Source organism: Tribolium madens, unplaced genomic scaffold, assembly GCF_015345945.1.
Source record: "Tribolium madens isolate multiple individuals breed KSU strain unplaced genomic scaffold, Tmad_KSU_1.1 Scaffold_19;HRSCAF=116;Tcas5.2_LG9, whole genome shotgun sequence".
NCBI classification, from domain to species: domain Eukaryota; kingdom Metazoa; phylum Arthropoda; class Insecta; order Coleoptera; family Tenebrionidae; genus Tribolium; species Tribolium madens.
The window spans coordinates 6,638,622-6,658,613 of NW_025400983.1; the positions used below are offsets into that span (position 1 = coordinate 6,638,622).

General features: G+C 31.6%; 1 protein-coding gene across 1 annotated transcript in view; it reads left to right on the top strand.

Moving 5' to 3' along the window:
- LOC123015723 (proteoglycan 4-like) overlaps nucleotides 1–19,992 on the top strand; it is a 49,150-nt gene that overhangs the window by 8,080 nt on the left and 21,078 nt on the right. The window contains exons 2-7 of the mRNA XM_044415622.1: nucleotides 1,316–1,425; nucleotides 1,781–1,989; nucleotides 2,041–2,229; nucleotides 2,283–2,432; nucleotides 2,486–2,579; nucleotides 5,697–5,861. Coding sequence (XP_044271557.1) covers nucleotides 1,316–1,425; nucleotides 1,781–1,989; nucleotides 2,041–2,229; nucleotides 2,283–2,432; nucleotides 2,486–2,579; nucleotides 5,697–5,861 — 917 coding nt within the window. The remainder of the gene's footprint in view (nucleotides 1–1,315; nucleotides 1,426–1,780; nucleotides 1,990–2,040; nucleotides 2,230–2,282; nucleotides 2,433–2,485; nucleotides 2,580–5,696; nucleotides 5,862–19,992) is intronic.

The window sequence follows — 19,992 nt, forward strand, 5'->3', positions numbered from 1 at the left end:
TGTGAAATGTCAAAAATTTTTGACAAATAGAATTTTTTAAACATTTTTTCAGTACTCTGGGGACTACCCAATTACTCCCTTTCAATGAAATGCGCGATTTTGTGAACACCCTGTATGTATTACCAAATAAATTACTTTTTAATTCTAATGGAATCGAGATATTTATAAGTTTAATGAAGTAGAAGAAAAATTTCAAGTAAGATAAGCTACCAGAAACATGGAAAAAATGTTTAAAAAATTTTATCTGTCAAAAAATTTTGACACATTTTTTGACATTTGACATTTTTTTATGTGTATTTAATGATACTGATGATTTTGTATATGTTTTTTACAATTATTGAGTAAAGGTACAAAACTTTTGCCAATAAAAGCCATAAATAACATTAAACAGAGTTACAGTTTAGTATACAGCTTCCTTGTTTCCGCTTCTAATAGCCTGTAGCAAAAAAACGTGGAAAATTATTTATCCTACAGAAATAAATAAGAGTCAAAGTGCAAAATTTAAACTCTCATAACTTCGAAATTTTTATAGATAGAATTTTTTTTAATTTTTTCCATGTTTATGGTACCTTACCATTTTTCTTTGGGACGCGAGTTCTGGCGAACTCTGTATGTGCATATCATATAGAAAGTGACTCCTTCAACTTTTAGAATCGCGATATCTCAGAAATGGTGATTCTTAGAAAAAAAAGTATAAGGACCATTTTGTAGATAATTTTAAGACCTATAATTTTTCTCTGAGATACTTTTTTGATAAAACTTACCGTTTTCGAAAAAAAAAATCTAAAAAACGTCAAATTTTGACCTTTAACCCCGAATAACTTTTTTAGCACACATGGAATCGATGGGGTCTTTTGACATTTTATTCCTAATGGTGTACCCAAGATCTACACCAAAATTTAGCTTTGTCGGAATTTTAGTTATTTGAAATGTCTATTTTGACCGGACTATTTGTTCCACTTTTCCTTTACCATTACAAAAATTAAGTCAACATTACAACTTCAGTATCAGAATTGATTTTTTTTGTTTACTTTTGGAGATGTGTCAAAAATTATAAGCAAAATGAAACGACGAATTTTTCCGAATACAATATGATTAACGGTAATCAATAAAAATATTAATTTTTACTTAAGTCTTTGCTAAAAATAAATTGACTTATTCCAGTCAAACAAATACTGAACAGAGGAGATAAAACATATCAGAGCCATTGAAATCTGACACTGTGTAGGAGTCTAGACTCGACAATTCCAGCCTCGTTTTATTGTTCTTTGAAATGAAGAGTCATTTTTCTCATGACCGAATTTTGTTTTTCCAGAAAATGCCCCCAAAGTTTGATCGCCCCCTTGATCCAAATCGTCATCGACGAAACTCGCAAATCGTGCAAGAAACAGCCAACGGCATGCGGCTTCAACCCGTCTGATAATGGTAAGTATCACTAAAAATTTTCAACACTCACTCTTCCGGAAAATGTATGCATTAACTGTGCTTTATTCAAATTTATTACTCGATTTCTCCACCGGAAGGTAATAATTATTCAATTTGTACTTCCGGATCCGTTTTAAACAATACGATTTTCGCTATGCTTAATAAAATAACAAATCTGGGAAAATTGAACTGATTCTGTATATATGTCTTGTGTGTTTATATAAATCAATACACTTACTACGGTGTTGGGTGATTCACTTGAGTTCACGTTTAAAATGAAATATTGTGTCACAAAGTGAATCATCCAAATTTTGAGATAAGTGGGGAATCTGCTACTAATTTCCTAATTTTTCAGCTTACGAACCCTTGAAGCTGATGCAGACAGTAATGGCAAAAACGAACGAGATTTGTCTGAGATATTTGGATAATAGTATGCTTTGTTCCTTGCCACCCCCTGGCCAACCCCACAACATTGTAAGTGTGTGTGCAGCGAAGAATAAAAGACGACGGATGGAAGATAGACATGTTGTAGTACACGATTTAAACACCATGTTCAATTTACAGGTAAATAAATCGACAGTTGTGTAAACAAGATAAAAAAATTTAGTGTTTTAGGAAGCTAGTCCGTCCAGTTATTATGCAATATTCGACGGCCATGCTGGTCATGATGCCGCGGCCTACAGTTCAGCTCATCTGCACCAATTTCTAGCCGAAAGCAAGCATTTTGTTGCTAATCCAGAGCAAGCTTTAATCGATGCCTTTTGCAAAACCGATACTTTATTTATCGATAAATGTAACGTTGAGGTATGGCCGAGAAATTTTTCTTGAGAAATAGATAATTCTTTTGTTTTTAATAGAGATTCAATAGTGGAACCACAGCAGTTTGTGCGTTACTTCGACCGAAAGAAAAAACGTTGTATATAGCGTGGGTGGGGGATTCCCAGGCCCTTTTAGTTAATCAAGGACGGGTGTTGCAATGTGTCAATCCACATAAACCTTGCCGGAGTGTTAGTTTCGTGTCTTATTTGTAAATATTTGAAGTGAATTGGCTTATTTTTAGGATGAAAGGGAAAGGATTGAGAAGGAGGGAGGGTTCGTTTGCTACTGGGGGACTTGGAGGGTTAATGGACAGTTGGCAGTTTCCAGAGCAATAGGTAAATGTTGGTGATCCATAGGGAAAATTTACTTATCTTCTGTATGAGATAAAACAAGAAAATTTGTTTAAAATAGAGCATACAAATATTAAATGTTATTTCTGTTGTAATCTGATGCAATTTACGATTAAAGAAATTATGTTTGTCGTAAAGCCCAGTTCTGTAAAAGATAATGGTCTATCAGATTAGATTAGAATTTAAACAAAATTTAATTTTTCAAGAATGCATTGTTCACGACTTGTTCCATATACAAAATAGTTGTTAACAGCACTAACTAACTTCCCTTTTAATTCAAATCTTTTTTTTTTAATTGAAAAGAAATTGCTAGAAATAGAAGCAATTTTCTTCCGGAAGCATTTTAAGTTTCTAAATATACGAGTAGTTTTTCTCTATACCACCGCATGGATTCAAGATACTTTTGGCAAATACTCAAATAATCAATATTTCTCCTTTATCTCAAAAAATGCTATCCAGGAGCTTTTTTGTCTGATGAGGAAGTAGTTTTGGTCTTTTTAGGAAGCTGTTTCGACTTCGTCATGTCAGTACACTGTCACTATTCGTTTGCTCACTAAATTGTATAATTAATAGAACAATCGACACGAAACTTTGCTTCTGAACTCCCAATGTTTCAAGTTTTAAATAATAAATAAGTATAATTGCTTTGATTGCATATTTAAAGTAATATGTATGAAAAATGTAACACTATAGGGTAAATGTGCCTAATGTCGACCACTTCCAATAGTCGACTAATAACATTTAAATTTAAAGGAATAACAAAAATATTTAAAATATTTTTCTTTTTATTACCCAACATGTTTTCCCGCTAGATTTTAAGTTTTGGTGTTGTGTCGTAGTCAAAAACTGTGTGGTCGACCTTTGGTATTATACATATTTTTTGTATTTTCGTGTTTAGAATTTTTGATACTAATGATAAAGTAAAATAATGGTGCAAATTGCATTCTTTAAACTGTAGGACTACTGTAAATACAAACATTAAAATAATTTCACGTAAAACCAATTTTTGTTCCCGTTTTAAAGACGAAAATTAAGTTAGTAGGGTGACCACTGGCGCATTTACCCTATTTATTATTTTTTCAAATAAAAATAAATAAAAATTTTTTGGTGAAAGTCAAGAAAGTTCTGAAGTCTCGAATTAAATTTTCCAATGTGTTTCATCCATTCGATAATCTAGTATTGAAAATACTGAAAAGTCTTTCTCTCTTCCTTTCATAGTAATTAAAATTTTATTATTTTTAGATAAGAATATGTATTTACTTATCAAATGTTCCACTTATTCCACTTATTTTACGGAAAAAATGAGTATTTCTATTTACTATAGTATTGAGGTATTTATTTAACTCATTAAATCTAGAAGTTCAAGATAATCAGTTAAGATTTGAGAAATAATTACGTTTTATCTAAAATATGTACTATTAATTTGTATTCATATTTTAATACGGCACTCTTCTTTTTTAAATTTATATTAATGATCTGCCTAAATGTATAAAAGATAAAAAATGTGTACTGTTTACCACAGATTGTTTACCCAATGGTTTGTTCAAAATAAAATAAAAAACATATTGCTGCAAAGGAGTTTTTACAATAGTACTAAATTTTTAAATTATAACGACAATACATTCTGTGTTAAGTAGTCTCTATTTTTTCTGTGATATACATATTTATACAGACTGTAGTATAAAAAACACTCCAAGCCATAATTTCATTACTTTTAAAGACGTTATAATACTTTTTTGCTCAAAGGTGACAATGAAATTTTAATTTGTCATTAATTGATTTAGAAAAGGCGTTTTTGACCCAATTTAATACAAAATTCGGAGATTAGAGCTAAACTCACACAATTTCTGAATTACTTGGGGCATATTAAACTGTTCCAACATTATTTTTCACACTTTTTGTAGTTTTTCAAAAAAAATTATTTTACTATACTGAAGAAATATTTGCCAAAAATCTGTTTCATACTCATGAGTTTGTGTCAGTTATACATATTTATGTATATCTTTTTTGACTATTGCTGCAGTTTAAAGTTTCAATAATAATAATGTTTCTCCTTTGATGAAAATTTTAATCGAATTAAATGAAAATTTGCTTAATATTATGATTCATTCTTCAAATCAAACTATTTGAAAAGTTCTTGAAAAATAGATCTAGTCTCATTTTGCAATAATTTAACTATATAAAACATTTTTCATTTCAGACAATTATTATAGCAATTATAGCAATTTTTGTGCATTATACTTAATAAAATTTATTATAAAAACAGCAATTTCGCCGAGGAAATATTTGCGCTCAAACAAAGTCGACATTCACCTGAAATGTTGAAACATAATATTTTATTAATATTTTTTTTATTTATTTTATTTAAATTTGTTTTAACTTTTATTTATTTTTATCATATTTCCTTTTTTTAACACACTTTATTTTCATATTTTTTCTACTTTTTTCAGTCAAATTAATTCATGAAAATCTAAAATCGTGTTAGGTTGAAGATGTTGCGAAATACATTATAATTAGAATTTTTGAGAAATATTAAAATTTGTTTATAGTTGGTCAAAATTGAATTTAGGTTGTTACTTGCTAGTTTTTTCTCTTTTATTTTTTTTTGACAATAAGGTCTAGTTATAAAACATTTTTGAAATATGTTAGGTTTTTGTTACTCAGTTACTAAATTTTATTTATTTACTGGTTGGTTAAAGAGTACTTTACTCTTATTTTTCTTGCTTTACTACGTTTTTATTTCCTAGTGCTTTTTTTCTGATTTTTTTTGTTTATTATTTATTTAGATAGTCTCTACAATCCGATTACCTCTTATTTCACTTACGTTATTTTTTCTTTTATCTCTCTTACTTTTCAATTTCTAAAATAAATTTTTCTTACATTAAGATTGAAAATGTTATTTTTGCCACCCAACACTCGACACTTCTGTTTCTTCGAAAATAGAAATGCCACAATCTTTCATCACTTGTTTTTTTCTCTTTAGTGGTAAAACAAGGCTGGATTTAATGGAGTATTAAAAACGAAAACCAAAAACGTGGCTTTTAAAATAAAAATAGATTTTGAATTGAAGTTAGACTTAAGTATATATTTTTTTCTTTGAAGGTGATGCAGAGTACAAACCATACGTAATAGCAGTGCCTGATATCCGCGAAATACCTCTCGATGGCGGCGAAGACTTCCTAATCTTGGCCTGCGACGGTCTCTGGGACTATTTATCCGAGGACGACGCCGCAAGAACCGTATACGAAATGGTGTGTAACAATCCAGGTACGTCCTAAAATTAATCCCATCTGCGAGCATTTGTTTCTGGTGGTCTACCACTGTTGTGACATGATTCATTGCTTATACCAATTCACAGCATTCCGTTTGTTGTCTAGCAATTAAATTTAACTTTGATGTTCTAAGTACATCACTCCCTCCTCGGATTATTTTCGACTGGAGTGGCAATGACCTACAGGATTGCCCCATTACGTCATACCAACGACACGCATGATACATATTTTTCAAATGTCATCGTCTAGGGGTTGACCCTTTCTAGTTTTTTTTATTGTATCGAGTCGGAACGGTTTTCGAATCACTAATTGAATTTTGTTCGTGTCGTAATGGCCGCTAACTAGAATTAATGAAGTGTCAAACTGTGGAATGGTCACAGTTCATTTCAATTTAACTGTATTTAAATTAACGAGTAAAAAGAAATTTGAAATGTTGGGATGGCAGCTGGAGATGAGGGGCGGCTATTTATAGGAGAACAGAGTGCCTTTCTCTGTACCGAGAACTGATACACTTTTATAGAATTTGGATCGATGACAACGAAAGGCGATCCATATTTAGAGATAATTTTAATCAATAATAGATCGAAAACTAGTTTACATGAAAATTATTTCAATTAACATTGTTGATTACTGCGGCTCATCGTTCTAACATTCCTTCTTAAATTCTTTATTTCAGTTCTTAAAATAACTGATCTGATCTAGAATTTACCTGAGTCTACATTCTTGAAAAAAATATCAAGAAACAATACATATATCGTAGGCTAATTGTAAATCCAGTCGTTTTATAAAACGGCTAGTCATATTTCAGAAAACGACTGGGCAAATTGTAAATGAATGAATAAATGCAGGATTTTTACAATATGACGGAAAATTTTAGGCGTATTATAAAAAGACTAATAAGTTTTCGTCTTATTATTAAGTACGTATGGTTAATTTATAATACGACTGAAACAAACCTGCCTCACAGATTAACTTTAAAAAGTTCAGTGTAAACTACCTTTTACTGTCATCATTACTGACATTTGACAATTAAACTTTTTTTGTCGTTAAAATTGTTAATTAAACAATTTGTCTGTCTTATGTTTAATTGAACTAAGTGTAATTAAATCATCGCTTTGATCTGCTGCCTACTCGTGGCTATGTCACAAATCAATATTTTTGAAAGTAAGTAAGTCAAAATAACAGTTTTCATTATGAAAATGATAATACTGTCCCAAATTTTAATTCCGCAACTGTACGATAAAATTGTTAAGAAAATTAATTTGTTTTCTTGAAATATGTTTCTTTTTTATTAATTATCTTTATCATTAAAAACGTTTAACATTTGATTTTGTTTTTTTTATAGATTATATAGAAATTGGTACTTATCTTATAAAATAATATTTTTCAGTCTTTGACAAAACGACCAAATGTAACCAGTGATTTTCTAAATGGAGAATACTTAAAAACATTTTACAATAAGACGAAAACTTATTAGGCTTTTTATAATACACCTAAAATTTTCCGTCATACTGTAAAAACCCTGCATTTATTCATTTATTTACAATATGAAACGACTGAATTTACAATTAGCTTACGACACATACATGTTACTGATTTTGGCTTCTTATGGCTTTTATGATTAAGTGAATTATTATTAAACACTGAGCATACCTACGAAGGATTTTTTTAATAATTTTTATTTTTTATTGCAAATTATTAAATAAAGATTAATTTTTTTTATTTATATTATTTATAAGTGTATACTTACAGGTGCGCCAGAATTCGCGCTCCAAATAAAAATGCGATGTAAGGTAAAATACCAGGAACATGGAAAATATGTTAAAAATATTCTTTTTAAAAAAAATTCTAAGTTATGAGAGTTTTAATTTTGCATTTTGACTCTATTTCTGTTAAAAAAATAATTTTCTCAGTTTTTTTGCTACAGGCTATTAGACGAGGAAACAAGGAAGCTGTATCCTAAATTGTAACTCTGTTTAATGTTATTTGTGGTTTTTATTGACAATATTTTTGTACCTTTACTAATAGTTATAAAAAACATATACAAGATCATCAGTATCATTAAATAGACAAAAAAATGTCAAATGTCTAAAAATATATGTCAAATTTTATTGACAGATAAAAAAAATTCCTTGTTTCTGGTATTACTTACTTACTTGAAATTTTTTTTGGGGCGCGAGTTCTGACACCCTATATGTAGTGAAATTTCAAGTAAAAATAAAGATTTTGGCAAGATAACGCTTAAGAAGTTAATAAAAAAATATTTTTAATAAAATGAAAAACTTCAATTTTTTTTTTCAAGTTTTTTACTCACAGTTTTGAATTCTTATTAAAATCTTATGCAATCAAAAATTATATTATTATTTTTTGCAAAATAAGGATTAGGAAAGAAATTACGAATAAGATATCACGAATGAGGTAGTCTAAAGAAAAAAATAAAGATTGATTGTTAGATACTATTAGCGTGTTCTTCTTAGTTGTCAAAATTGTGTAACAAAGTCAACCATCAGAGAGCGTAAAAATCTTATCTTGAAGATCTGAGTATTTTCAGAAAAAATTTTGAAATATATTTATATTATTTTTATAAGTATTTTATATTATATTTATAACGAAATTAGGTTATTAAAAAAATAAGATCAAATCTTACACGAAATCGTGTGATTTAGAATATGAGTTCTATTTGAAAACTTTCTGTTTTGAGAATAAAAATTTAGGTATTGGGAAAGAATATTATTAAAATTTTGCGAATAATTATTTAGTGATAATTAAAGAAGGAAATACAGACTCAAATATAAACGAGTTTTTACATTATGTTTGTTGTTTCATTATTATGTAATATTTTTTTTGAATTTAGCGATTTTCATCAAACACAATTAGTGGTTGTAGAAAGGATAGAAGATGTATACAACTTTTTTTAAAACCGCATTATTTGAATAAAAATAGTTTCTGCTCGGATACTGTTTTATTTATTTTATAAAATTGCTGATTCAATGAGCAGAGTCCAATGACAGCTTCGTAAAAAAACTCCTTATTAACAGTTTCTCAACATTTCCAGCATTCAATTTTATTTTTAATAACTGTGAAAGGAACTTTTGCTGTTCATAACGACGTCTCAGATAATTTTCTTTCGAAGCTCAATAAATCGTCTTGTGTTGTAACAAGAAGATACAAAATCGTTGAAAATTACACATCAAATGCACTTTTTACTTATTCATTCCGTAATATTCACTGAACCTGCCACACGAACATCACTAAAGCAGGAAAATGGGTGTGCCTGGCAACGGAAGAAGCAATTAAACCGTATGAATTCTGCATAATTATATTCTCTTCCAGTGGTTTTACAAATTGCGAAAAGAAGCGAACTCGATTTGTTTTCGATTGCGGTGGCGTGTTGCTCTCGTTGCACCCCAAGGTTGTTAAAGTCTCCCCAGTAATAAAACAACGAGACGTCTGAGGGTAGAGAAATGCATGAAAATCAATTCGGGTGAGGCAGAGCCAAGCTTACATAAAAGTACTAGTTTTTAATGAACGTCGTGTTGGCACGAGATTCACAACGTTTCTCGAGGCTTTTATGACAGATCCGCCCTGCACGCTTTCTCGGTTTAGAGAGAAATTTATGACGGCGAGTGAGCAGTCCTCAACGGGATTTTGTGCAAAAATGATCAATCGTTTATCATCGAGATGACGTTCTATCATGTTAGTCGAGGAACTTCCTCATTCGGGGGATTCACACAATAAATAACTCCGACATGGTTGTGAAATTTATCCGATCGTGTAACACAATCAATGAGAGCTTTTACGATTTTAATGCTAGATTTAACTTGATGGTATCGTAAAACGTGAATTATTTTTCTGTGGAAAAATCGTAATTGTTTAGAAAACTGTGAAAGTTTTTACGGCGAGGCGACATTTTTGACTGAGGCGCACGTCGCAATTATCATGCGCCAGTGGTAAACCAAATTATAGACATGATACGAGAGAATAATCAGACCATCCTTTCCTTTTGAAAATCATATTTAGAGCAGCAACGATAGTATTTTCTTCATTCCATTCATAATTGTTGTTGCCAGCAACAACATGGCCAGGGTTTTTCGATTCGGAGGTTAATGTTTCATTTATATTTTATTATTTCCGGTGAAGAGGATGCATGACCATTTCAAGGACGAGCATTTTTGTAAAGGTAATTTTTGCCAAATTCGCACGGGAATGAAACACAATTACCCAAAATTAATAAGATTAAAAGATAAGATACTCTAGAAGAGTACATTTTCGTATAGCAAAAACGACAAATTTTTATCTTCTTCTACCTAAGGAATAAAGCTACTCTTTGCTTCCAAACTGTCACAAATTGTTCAAAAACATACCTAAACAGCTATGGTAAAAATAAGGGACTACTCAGCAGTCACAACGGAAATGATTGAAGAAAAGTTTTTTTTTATAGTAAAAAAGATAGTTATTTCAACAAGTGAGGAAGCGTAAAATTTTATAGCTTCGATACCTTAGAAAGCGTATCTTGATTTTTCTATATTTTCTTTATTCATTTACATTGAGGAAGATGATACATGGCTCAAAAGTTCTCGGTTTAGGAGTCACCAGTACAGAAAGTTACACTTTTTCGGAAATAATTAACTCAGGAACTCGTGTTAATAAACTGACGTTTTTATTATTTTTTTATACTTTGTGTGTTGGAGGTACTTTGTAAAAAACAAAAATTAAAATAAATATACAGCGTGCGCCAGAACTTACACCCCAGAGAAAAATGCCATGTAAGGTAAGATACCAGGAACATGGAAAAAATGTTAAAAAATCTATGAAATCTATCTATAAAAATTGAATGAGAGTTTAAATTTTGCACTTTGAGTCTATTTATTTCTGTTGGAAAAATAATTTTCCAATTTTTTTTACTACAGGCTATTAGAGGAGGAAACAAGGAAGTTGTATTCCAAATTGTAACTCTGTAAATGTTATTTGTGGCTTTTATTGGCAAAATTTTTGTACCTTTATTAAATAATTAAAAAAAACATATACAACATCATGAGTATCATTAAATAGACATAAAAGATGTCAAGTGTCAAAAATATGTGTCAAAATTTTTTAACAAATAGATTTTTTTTTTCATGTTCCTTGTATCTTGCTTGCAATTTTTCTCTGGGGTGCGAGTTCTGACACCCTGTGTTTACAAATACACCAGCGCACTTACACAGAAGCTGATTATTCAGTTCTAATTTGATTAATAAGTCGTGATAGTACCTATTTCACATTCTACCTTGGTATACTAAATGAGTGCTTTAATGTCTTTTTAAACATTACATTCACCTCGCTACCAATCTCACAAAACAAAATTGCATTGCATTAAGATTAAAATGAGTGAGTACTAAATTCAGAAGTCAAATAACTTTTTTTGTTGACTACATTTTTTTTAATTAAATACAACTTTTCAGGGATAAATTTGATAAATAATATTTTTTATTATGATAAATTACTTTTTCTAATTCGGTGTCACAATGCGCATTTTGTGTAAATGAAATCAGTTGCATAAAATTCAGTTTTGTGACACTATTTTTTGGCGACATTTTATGCAATACTCTAGCCATCATTGGCTAGACTGTCGATTTTTAAGTGAGAAATTGTTGCAGTTCAACTTATTTCACTGAAACTAATGCAATTTAAACTATTTTTGAGCAATTTAGATACCGAATAGATATGTGAAAAGTTAAAAATTGTATCTGTCAAATATAAATAATATACTCGTATTTTTAACAAAAAATTTTTTTTGTAAATTAATTCGTATTGAACTATCTATCTATAACTATCTACGGAACTGGAAAAATGAAAACAAATGCAGGAAATTACATATTTTTTAAAGTCTGTTCCAGAGTAAAAAGTGTTTATTTTGGCATTAATAATAATTATTTAAAATTTCAATTGATCACAGTAGCTTACGCTGACGGTGTAAAAATTTCTGAAATGTTTGGATTTAATTATTCATGCCTCCGAGGCTCTTATTATTTTTGTATTTGTTCATGCAAGCGATGTCTAGCCGCTGTTTGCGTCCGACATTTAATTACGAATATTTACACTGACGCAAATAAACAACATTAGAGCCTCAATTAACACACGAAGAAGCCGGTTGGTTATCTTCTCGCATTTTTCCGTCTTAAATTGAGCGTGCAATTCATACCTTCGACTTCAACGTCTCTATCGGAGGGATCCTGACCTAGACAGGATGGGTGTAACACTAGGGGTGCATATGAATAAAAACACATGCCGGACATGTTATCGATTTCTTAACACCCTAGTGGCTTCACAAAAAGCCACTTGCACCCTGTCATTACTGAAATTCGTCGAATTTTCAAAAGGGGTGACGCTTATTATAATTTATGCAAAAGTTTCAAAGTAACAGAGAGAGGGTTTGGTATATTTGTAAACTATTATTGTAACTGTCGATGGTAACGTTGCAATAAACATTTTCTTGCTGTAGGTTAGTAAAATAAGTTGGAGCGTGGGAAGCAATGAATCAAAGAAATGCATAAGCCATAATTAAGTCGCAATATAATTGCATGGTGTATAACCCACGAGCTTTTGTAGATAATATTTCAATCCTCCGCTCATAGCCCGAGGACACGCGAAAAATACGCGATAATCGAATTAAATAATCAGCGTTTTAATGTAATTAGGATGAATGTGCTTCCGCAGGAAAAATGCAAATCAGTTATTGGTGCATTTCTGGGTTGTTGACACAACAAAATCGACGGTTTTGATCCGGGGACAAAATATTTTTATTCCGGTGTAGTTCCGGACGTGGTCTCCCCTTTCGTGCGCGCTCTTGGCCGGCTTGATTCATTCGCCAACAAAGCTCGTCTCGGCCACGGCCTGCTAGATGCATTTCATTCAGCGACTCCTCGCAGGAACTCACAATCGGCATAACGCGATTTGTACTGATTATACCGACAAGATTTATCGTTCCTCGATTTATTTATTTGTGCCGTGTTAATTTTTATTTTTGAAAAGTTTCTGTGATATTTTCATTGTTTTTTTTTTTACTTTTGTGATCACTTTGGACTGCGGACAAAGAGGTGAGTCATTTTATTTTACTTAACTGTAACTCGTTCGCAATTACAAAGTTCGTTCAATTAAACTTCGAAAAGGGCGTGTTTCTAACTTTTAAATTATTGAATAAAATAAATTGGCTAATTTTGCACCAGCAAAGTAACTTAATATAGTCACATGGGAAACCATTTTGGCAGGTAGAAGGGTTGTGTGTTTCATTTCCGGCCCTAATAAGACTTCTGTGTAACCTAGATGACCGGAAATCGGATATGGAAGTAACCATAGCTCGGCATAATGGTCGAATATTTTTTTCTTTAATGGCGTTCTTAAATGTTGTGCTCCACTTGCCCGACAAATTAATCATCGAACAAATTACATAATTATTGTTAATTGAAGTCGGTTTGACCTCATTTGCAAGGAGAGAAAAAAAACAACAATCGGTCACCTTTGTTTCACAATTAAGCCGAATTAATCGAGCATATGAAATTAACTGTCATCAGTTAATTGGCCATGATAACCTGAAACGTAGAAATTTATGTATGGCGAACATAAGAAATGCATCAGTTGTTTAATTTAGTTCTTAAAAGTTGCAACCATGCATAACTTTTATGGTTCATAAAATATCAAGGACTGGTTTTATTTTCCCCCCGTTACTACGAATTTTTGTGCACTACTCCTAAAAACACCCTCGATTTTTGCGCTCTGTGAAACAACACTCCTTTTACATTCTCATCGAGTTTAATTTTAATAGTCACAGATTCACTCCGTAGCAACGCGATACCTGCCCAGTTGCCTCAAAAGAACTCAACCGTGCAAAAACATCTGAGATAATCCAACACTGAATTCAAGGCTGCGGTCCTGACTTGGCCAGGATTATCGATATTTTTTTACAAGAACAAAGCGAGGTTTGCGGTTTTTTTTCCCGTCTGGAACTTTTCAAATAGAAAGCAACGTACTTTACGGCTAATTCAGTCTCAATAGAACGGCAATAAAATAAATAATAAGTAATGTCGGGGCCTGGAGTGCCCCACTAAATCATTCGAACCCATGCAAGTGATCTAATCGGGGGATGGAATTAATAAGATTAGAAATAGCCTTAAAGGAAGACTTACACTTGGATTTGCTAATGAAACCAAGTGTTAGATTAACAGTTTTAGTATGTGGGATGCACGCGTTTCGGGCAAACATCGGCACAATGCAAGAGCTATAATAATCTAATGTTCGTATTAGGGGGTTTCATTTGACTGTCAGGGAACGACAATATCGATATTATAGCGAGTCTTGGGGTGAATCACCCTATTTCTCAATTATACGGGGAGTTTGAGTCATTTTGTTTTCCGGATTGTCATATTGATCAGAAAATGCGATGCACAATGCTAAGACAAGTGAACATCGCCAATTAATATTGCCCCACCAAGCGGAAAAATACGCATTTTTTTACTCTCGGAGGGACTCCAGATTAGCATTTGACACTTGCAAAGAGGAATGTCGTTGGTAGACCCACAGAAAGGGTCATTAAAACGATTTAATGACGTCGAGTTATTCATGAAAAATGCAGTAATTGAGCTGTCAGTCGAGATGAGGCCGACCCTAGATAAATGTCGCCCTCTAGAGCACGTTCTTTGGCCACTTTGTCCCCTATTATTTGCAAAGAGAAGGTTCTATTTCATGCATTTTAGATTTTTCTCGTCGATCGATAATCTCTATTTCAATAAATTGTTAAAAACGAGCCACTGCAGTGGAGTTGCAAAGAAAAATCTTTATATCAGATGTGTTTTTGAAATACCAAAAAAAACGGATTTTATTATTATGAAGAATATTGAAAAATTTACTGTTTTAAAGAAAAATCTTTTAAAAGTTTTTTGAAGAGTTGAATTTATTAAAAAAATACATTTATAGTTATTTATTATACAAGACGATAAAGAAATTGTTTATCTACGAGTGAAAAGGTTAAGTTTACGAGTGACGAAGTCACGAGTGGACTTTTTTCAATCACAGAGACAGGCATTTAATGGAAGATTTAAAAAAAACTGATGCCACACCACAAACCCGAATCAAAAATGGAGAGGAGCAAAAAGAGTAGATAAACAATTATCGTCTTGAATAATATTTAATTTTATTTTGTACATACTTAAGTTTACTAGTGACGAAGTGGACTTTTTTCACGGGTAGATAAACAATTTTTATCGTCCTGCATAATATTTCGTTTTATTTTGTACATACTCACCTACCAGAATTTTTTGAATATAAACAGTGAATAAAAATTACTTTATTTCACTAGACGATAAACAACTACTTTATGTACTGAAATTAGTTGATAAACGCAATCTTTAACATTGAGTACAAAATAAAGAAATTTTGTTATGTGAGAATTGTTTTTATTTTTGTTCTAACTTGTTTCTTACATTATCTAGTGACTCAATTTAACGTTTTATTTATTATGTTATAGTTTATTATATTACTAGAATAATTTAAAAAAAAATCATGAGTTGACGAAAAGTTTACTGCCTTGAAAATAATTTTAGAAATTCCACATCTTTCAAAGTGCATACTTGGAGTTTAAAAATAACAGAATTCCCCAAGTGAAGAAATCTTCAAGAAAAAATTTCCAGTGTTTGTTTGCAGTGTTTAACATACAGGGTGTTCCCAGTTTTAGAGCCGTCGCAAAAATAAATATTTGTAATTGGTTAAAAACGTCTCTTGATAGTGTAAACGATATAGGATTAGATACACTTTAATTTATGTTTTGATATTGTACAAAAGTTTTAGCGTATGGCAGTGAGACCTTAAAAATTAAATTTGGAGAAAAAAAAAACAATTAACTGGAATATTTTTTGATTTTTTTCTGTGATATTTGTGAAAATAGAATAATGTTAAAGTTGATAGGTTTTAAATAATTAACATTTTAATATTGAAAATCTGATACTTGTTTTTTCAATATAAAATGTTAATTACTCAAGATCTATCAACTTTTACTTTACAGCTACCATTAGAAAAAATCAAGGAATTTTATCATGTTGGAAAGATTCCAATTAATTACAATTCTTTTTCCAAATTTGGTTTTTAGTGTCTCACTGACATACTCTAAAAATTTGGAACAATATTAAAGCATCAAATTGAAGCCTACATAGTCCTCTATCGTTTGTACTAACAATTTTTTTTTAATCAATTAGAATATTTATTTTTGCGCCGGCCCTAAAACTTGGGACACCCTGTACACAGCCAAAATGTTTGCAAGTAGCTTCACACTGCCAAAAATTTAATATTGAAGTGGAACGTACGAATTCAATGAACAATACAATTGCTCGGAGTTAAAAAATGTGCATTTTTAGGTCCTTCGAGGCCAGAAAAATAGTTGAAACTTGTGCAGAATTTCCTTGCGAGTGTGGTGAATTCCTGCGAGATCGATGCGTCCTCGCATATTCCTTCTAATTACCCCACAATGAGGTTTCAACAGCCGAGCTGATTGAAATCTTCAGAGCGTGTACGAGGAATAATTGCATATTTTCAATCGGTGATTTAAACAGCTGTCTGTCTTTTTCCCGTGCATCGAGAAATTCCGACACGTCGCGACCGGAAGCACCTTTTTATATCTGGAAAAGTCCGGGCACTTGGCCAAAATGTTTATTTCCTGCTGGAGAGGTTCATTGGCCAAAGAGTGAAGAAGATTTTTCGTTCGTTCAATATGCAATTTGTTGTTTTTGTATGCTCTTACCTGACTCATCTCGTCGGTACACCCACGAAACCTCATGTTTATAAATATTTTTTATAGGAACCCCCACATGGCGTGTATGGATGATTCACGATTAATTTATCTGATGTAATGTCCTCATTTTTACAGACGATAAGTCTGGATTTCTTGATTTCTTCCGTATTATGGATTAAAAAAGCGGTTTCCCTTTTTTCCAATTGCGTATTTATTGGCAAACGTGCGTACAGCTGATTTCTCCCATTAACATTTCAAATTCTTGCATTTCCTGCATAAAGTACCATTTCCGTGACCGCGAGAAACGTCTGGTCGAAAATTGAATGGACGATCTCAATCTAGATACTAACCAATTCGCTAATTCACCATTGTTTCTCTGCTTTTCCTGCCATAGAACGTTACGAAATGGTGTTTATATTTTTGGTCGTTGACATTTTGATATTACCTTTCTATTTCAACCTGTTGGCCAAGATTGCAAAGCAATTTCTTAGCATGAGTCATCTCGCTGTTATTTCATTATCAATGCTCTTACAATTCGGTAAATAACCGGTAAAAAAACAACAATTACCTTTATGAGGTAAGACGGAAACGAATTTCGTACACTTGAGTAGCTCCGGATGCAAATTGCATCATTGAAATGACTCAGAAATTTGCAAAAATAAATACAAGGAAGGTTAGAATAACATTTTTCGTGAAGCTGTTTTTGCGCGAATTCTTTCGAACCAAGTGGAGCGTATCTATGGTTCAAAAACTGAGAATTTCTAAATGTAATTAGATGTTGGGATGTGTGATGATTGATGGAGGATTGTTACTCTTGGTCGTGTATTAAATCATGTTTTTTTTATTTTTTAAGAACGGGTTCAAGAACAATAATGAGAATTCTGCTCCCAAAATAAACCGAATCGTTCGTGCTGCTCCCACTACCAGTAGCGTAACAACATGTCAAGTTCTTGTAATCTAAAATTTAAAACTACATATTTTCTGCAAAAATATGGCAGTAATACTTCATTTTTATATTCTTGTAAAGTTTTCAAAATCATTTCCCAACACATAGGTACTGCTTTACCTGTTTTTAAACGTTGATTCAGTGTTTTGGTTTGGGCTACCGGTAGTTACGCCACTGTTTAATGTTCGCAATAGACGGCTTAAATGAGTGTTTATGGAGATTCACTTCCATCAAACTTGGACATATGTTTTCTACTTAGAAGCAAATAAAAATATACAGTGCAGTTTACAAGAAACATATCCGAGACATATGTTTGACAGACTGGTTCATTTTACGTCGTGTATTTCTTCCTTTTGCTGTTTTTATTGTAACAAATCTTTCACTGCATAAAAATTTAAGATAGCATCAAAGCGTAACATCCATTACCTGTGATATATCTCCGGATTAAATCGTGACATACAAGAGTGGTATGTTGATGAGGGGCCAACCAACTAATTTTTTATTTTTATCGACATATTTGAGACGTCAGTTGGTGCACTTTGAATCGCCATTTACGGCCAAGCCGTTTATTTATCTGTTGCTCTTTCGACCTGTTTTGCTACTGGAAAGATTGAGATTACGTGGATTTATAGCATTTCGTTTTTGTCGCTTCTAAATTAACTTTTTCGTCACGTTTACAAATGCGTACACGCATCTTTCCAGAACTAATAACACATAATTTTATTGTCAGCTAGCACAATGTGATTCCTGTCATTCATTTTATAATCTATAATCTTTCTCTCTATGAGTCATTTTGTGCCAAGGATATTTAAATGCAAATTGCGTCTAGAGTACCGTAATTGTTCAGGAATTTTAAATCGGTTTTATTTATTTTTTATCGGTGGAATTGGTTTTGTTTTGAGTGGTGAAATGACCACGCCTCGACGTCTGCTAACTTGTTACCGGTTTGTTGGGCAATTCGGGGTCTTATTTTGGTAACTTGTGGAAGGAAATAAGGCTAAAACCGGTAACGCTTTCACGACCGTTAATTCTGTAATTGCTCAAACATTCTTTCACTGCACCTAGGGTGGTCGACAATTTGAAAATCGCTCACTGGAGCAATGGCGGGTAATTTAGGACTCCGGGGCCGTGACGGTGGTAAAAGTACCTTTCTTCATTTTTAAAGGTTTCCAGGAGATTAAGTTGATCTAAAAATTTAAAAATAACACCACTAAACTACGACATTGCTAGTGCTAGTCATTTGTTTTAATTTTTTGTGGTAAATACCATTACCACAATGACGTATGAAAATATGGGAGCATAAATGGAGTGGGAACTTTTTTCATGAACAGTGCTATTAAATTAGACTTTTTATAAAAGATGTGAGAAAATCTATTAGTGTACAAGGCGAGTCTGCTTAGAAAGTGGTTATCCACTTCTTTAAATGCTTCTAAAAATTGAAAAGAAAAGAAATTTAGTTTTTTGTATATCACGTCAATACTCAGAATAAAAAATGATTATTTAGCTTTGTTTATTGTTAAAATGAAAGTAATATTTCAAATATTTGCTTGCCTAACTACACATTAAAAAAATTGAAATTGTTTGGAGAAAAACTCAATTCAGGAGTTTTAGCTCTTTAGTTTCACTACAAGAAGAACTAAATGTTTTTAAAATTAAAAATTGAACAATTAATTGTCTTCGGTTCCTATCTTTTTCATCTTTATTCTTTAATAAAATAATCTACTTTAAGAAAATTATAGTTATTTATTGTAAGAGTGTGTTAGATAGTGTTTTATCCATGCAAGAATGTTTAACCGCGAGAACGTCAGTTCGCGGTTAAGTGGATAAAACGCGATTAACACACGACTGCAATTTAACGTTTTATCCACAATCACAGGCCCAAATTATTCCAAACTTAATTAAAAATTACACTGAAATTTAAACGTCACTCTAAATGTGCTTTCGGTTAAACGTAGTAAGCTGTTACGCGATGTGCTGGCTACTAACAGTGGAATAAAGTAACTTTATCCACTAGTGGATAAAGTGGTACTTTATACGCATCTAAAGTGTGGATAAAGTCTCTCTCTTTATGATTGTGGATAAAATATTTTTATTCTTTTGAGAAACAATGAGTTTATAAAGTGACTTTCTCATTAGGTGCTTTACCAGCAGACAAATTAATCAAAAAATAGTGAAAAAAGAACAATTAATAAATAACCAAGCAAAAGTATTCAATGAGCGGTAAAATTATGGCATAATCTTATTAAAACTGAAAATATTTTGTTTTTGCAAAAATCCTAGAACAAGTCAAAAAAAAAAACAATTTTCAACTTGATTTAAAATTTCACACCTTTTGGTTTTTGAGTAATGACATTTTTTTAATGGAAATCCCTAATTTTTAGACCATTCGATAGATCTTTTAATTGTCGAAATGACAGCACCAAA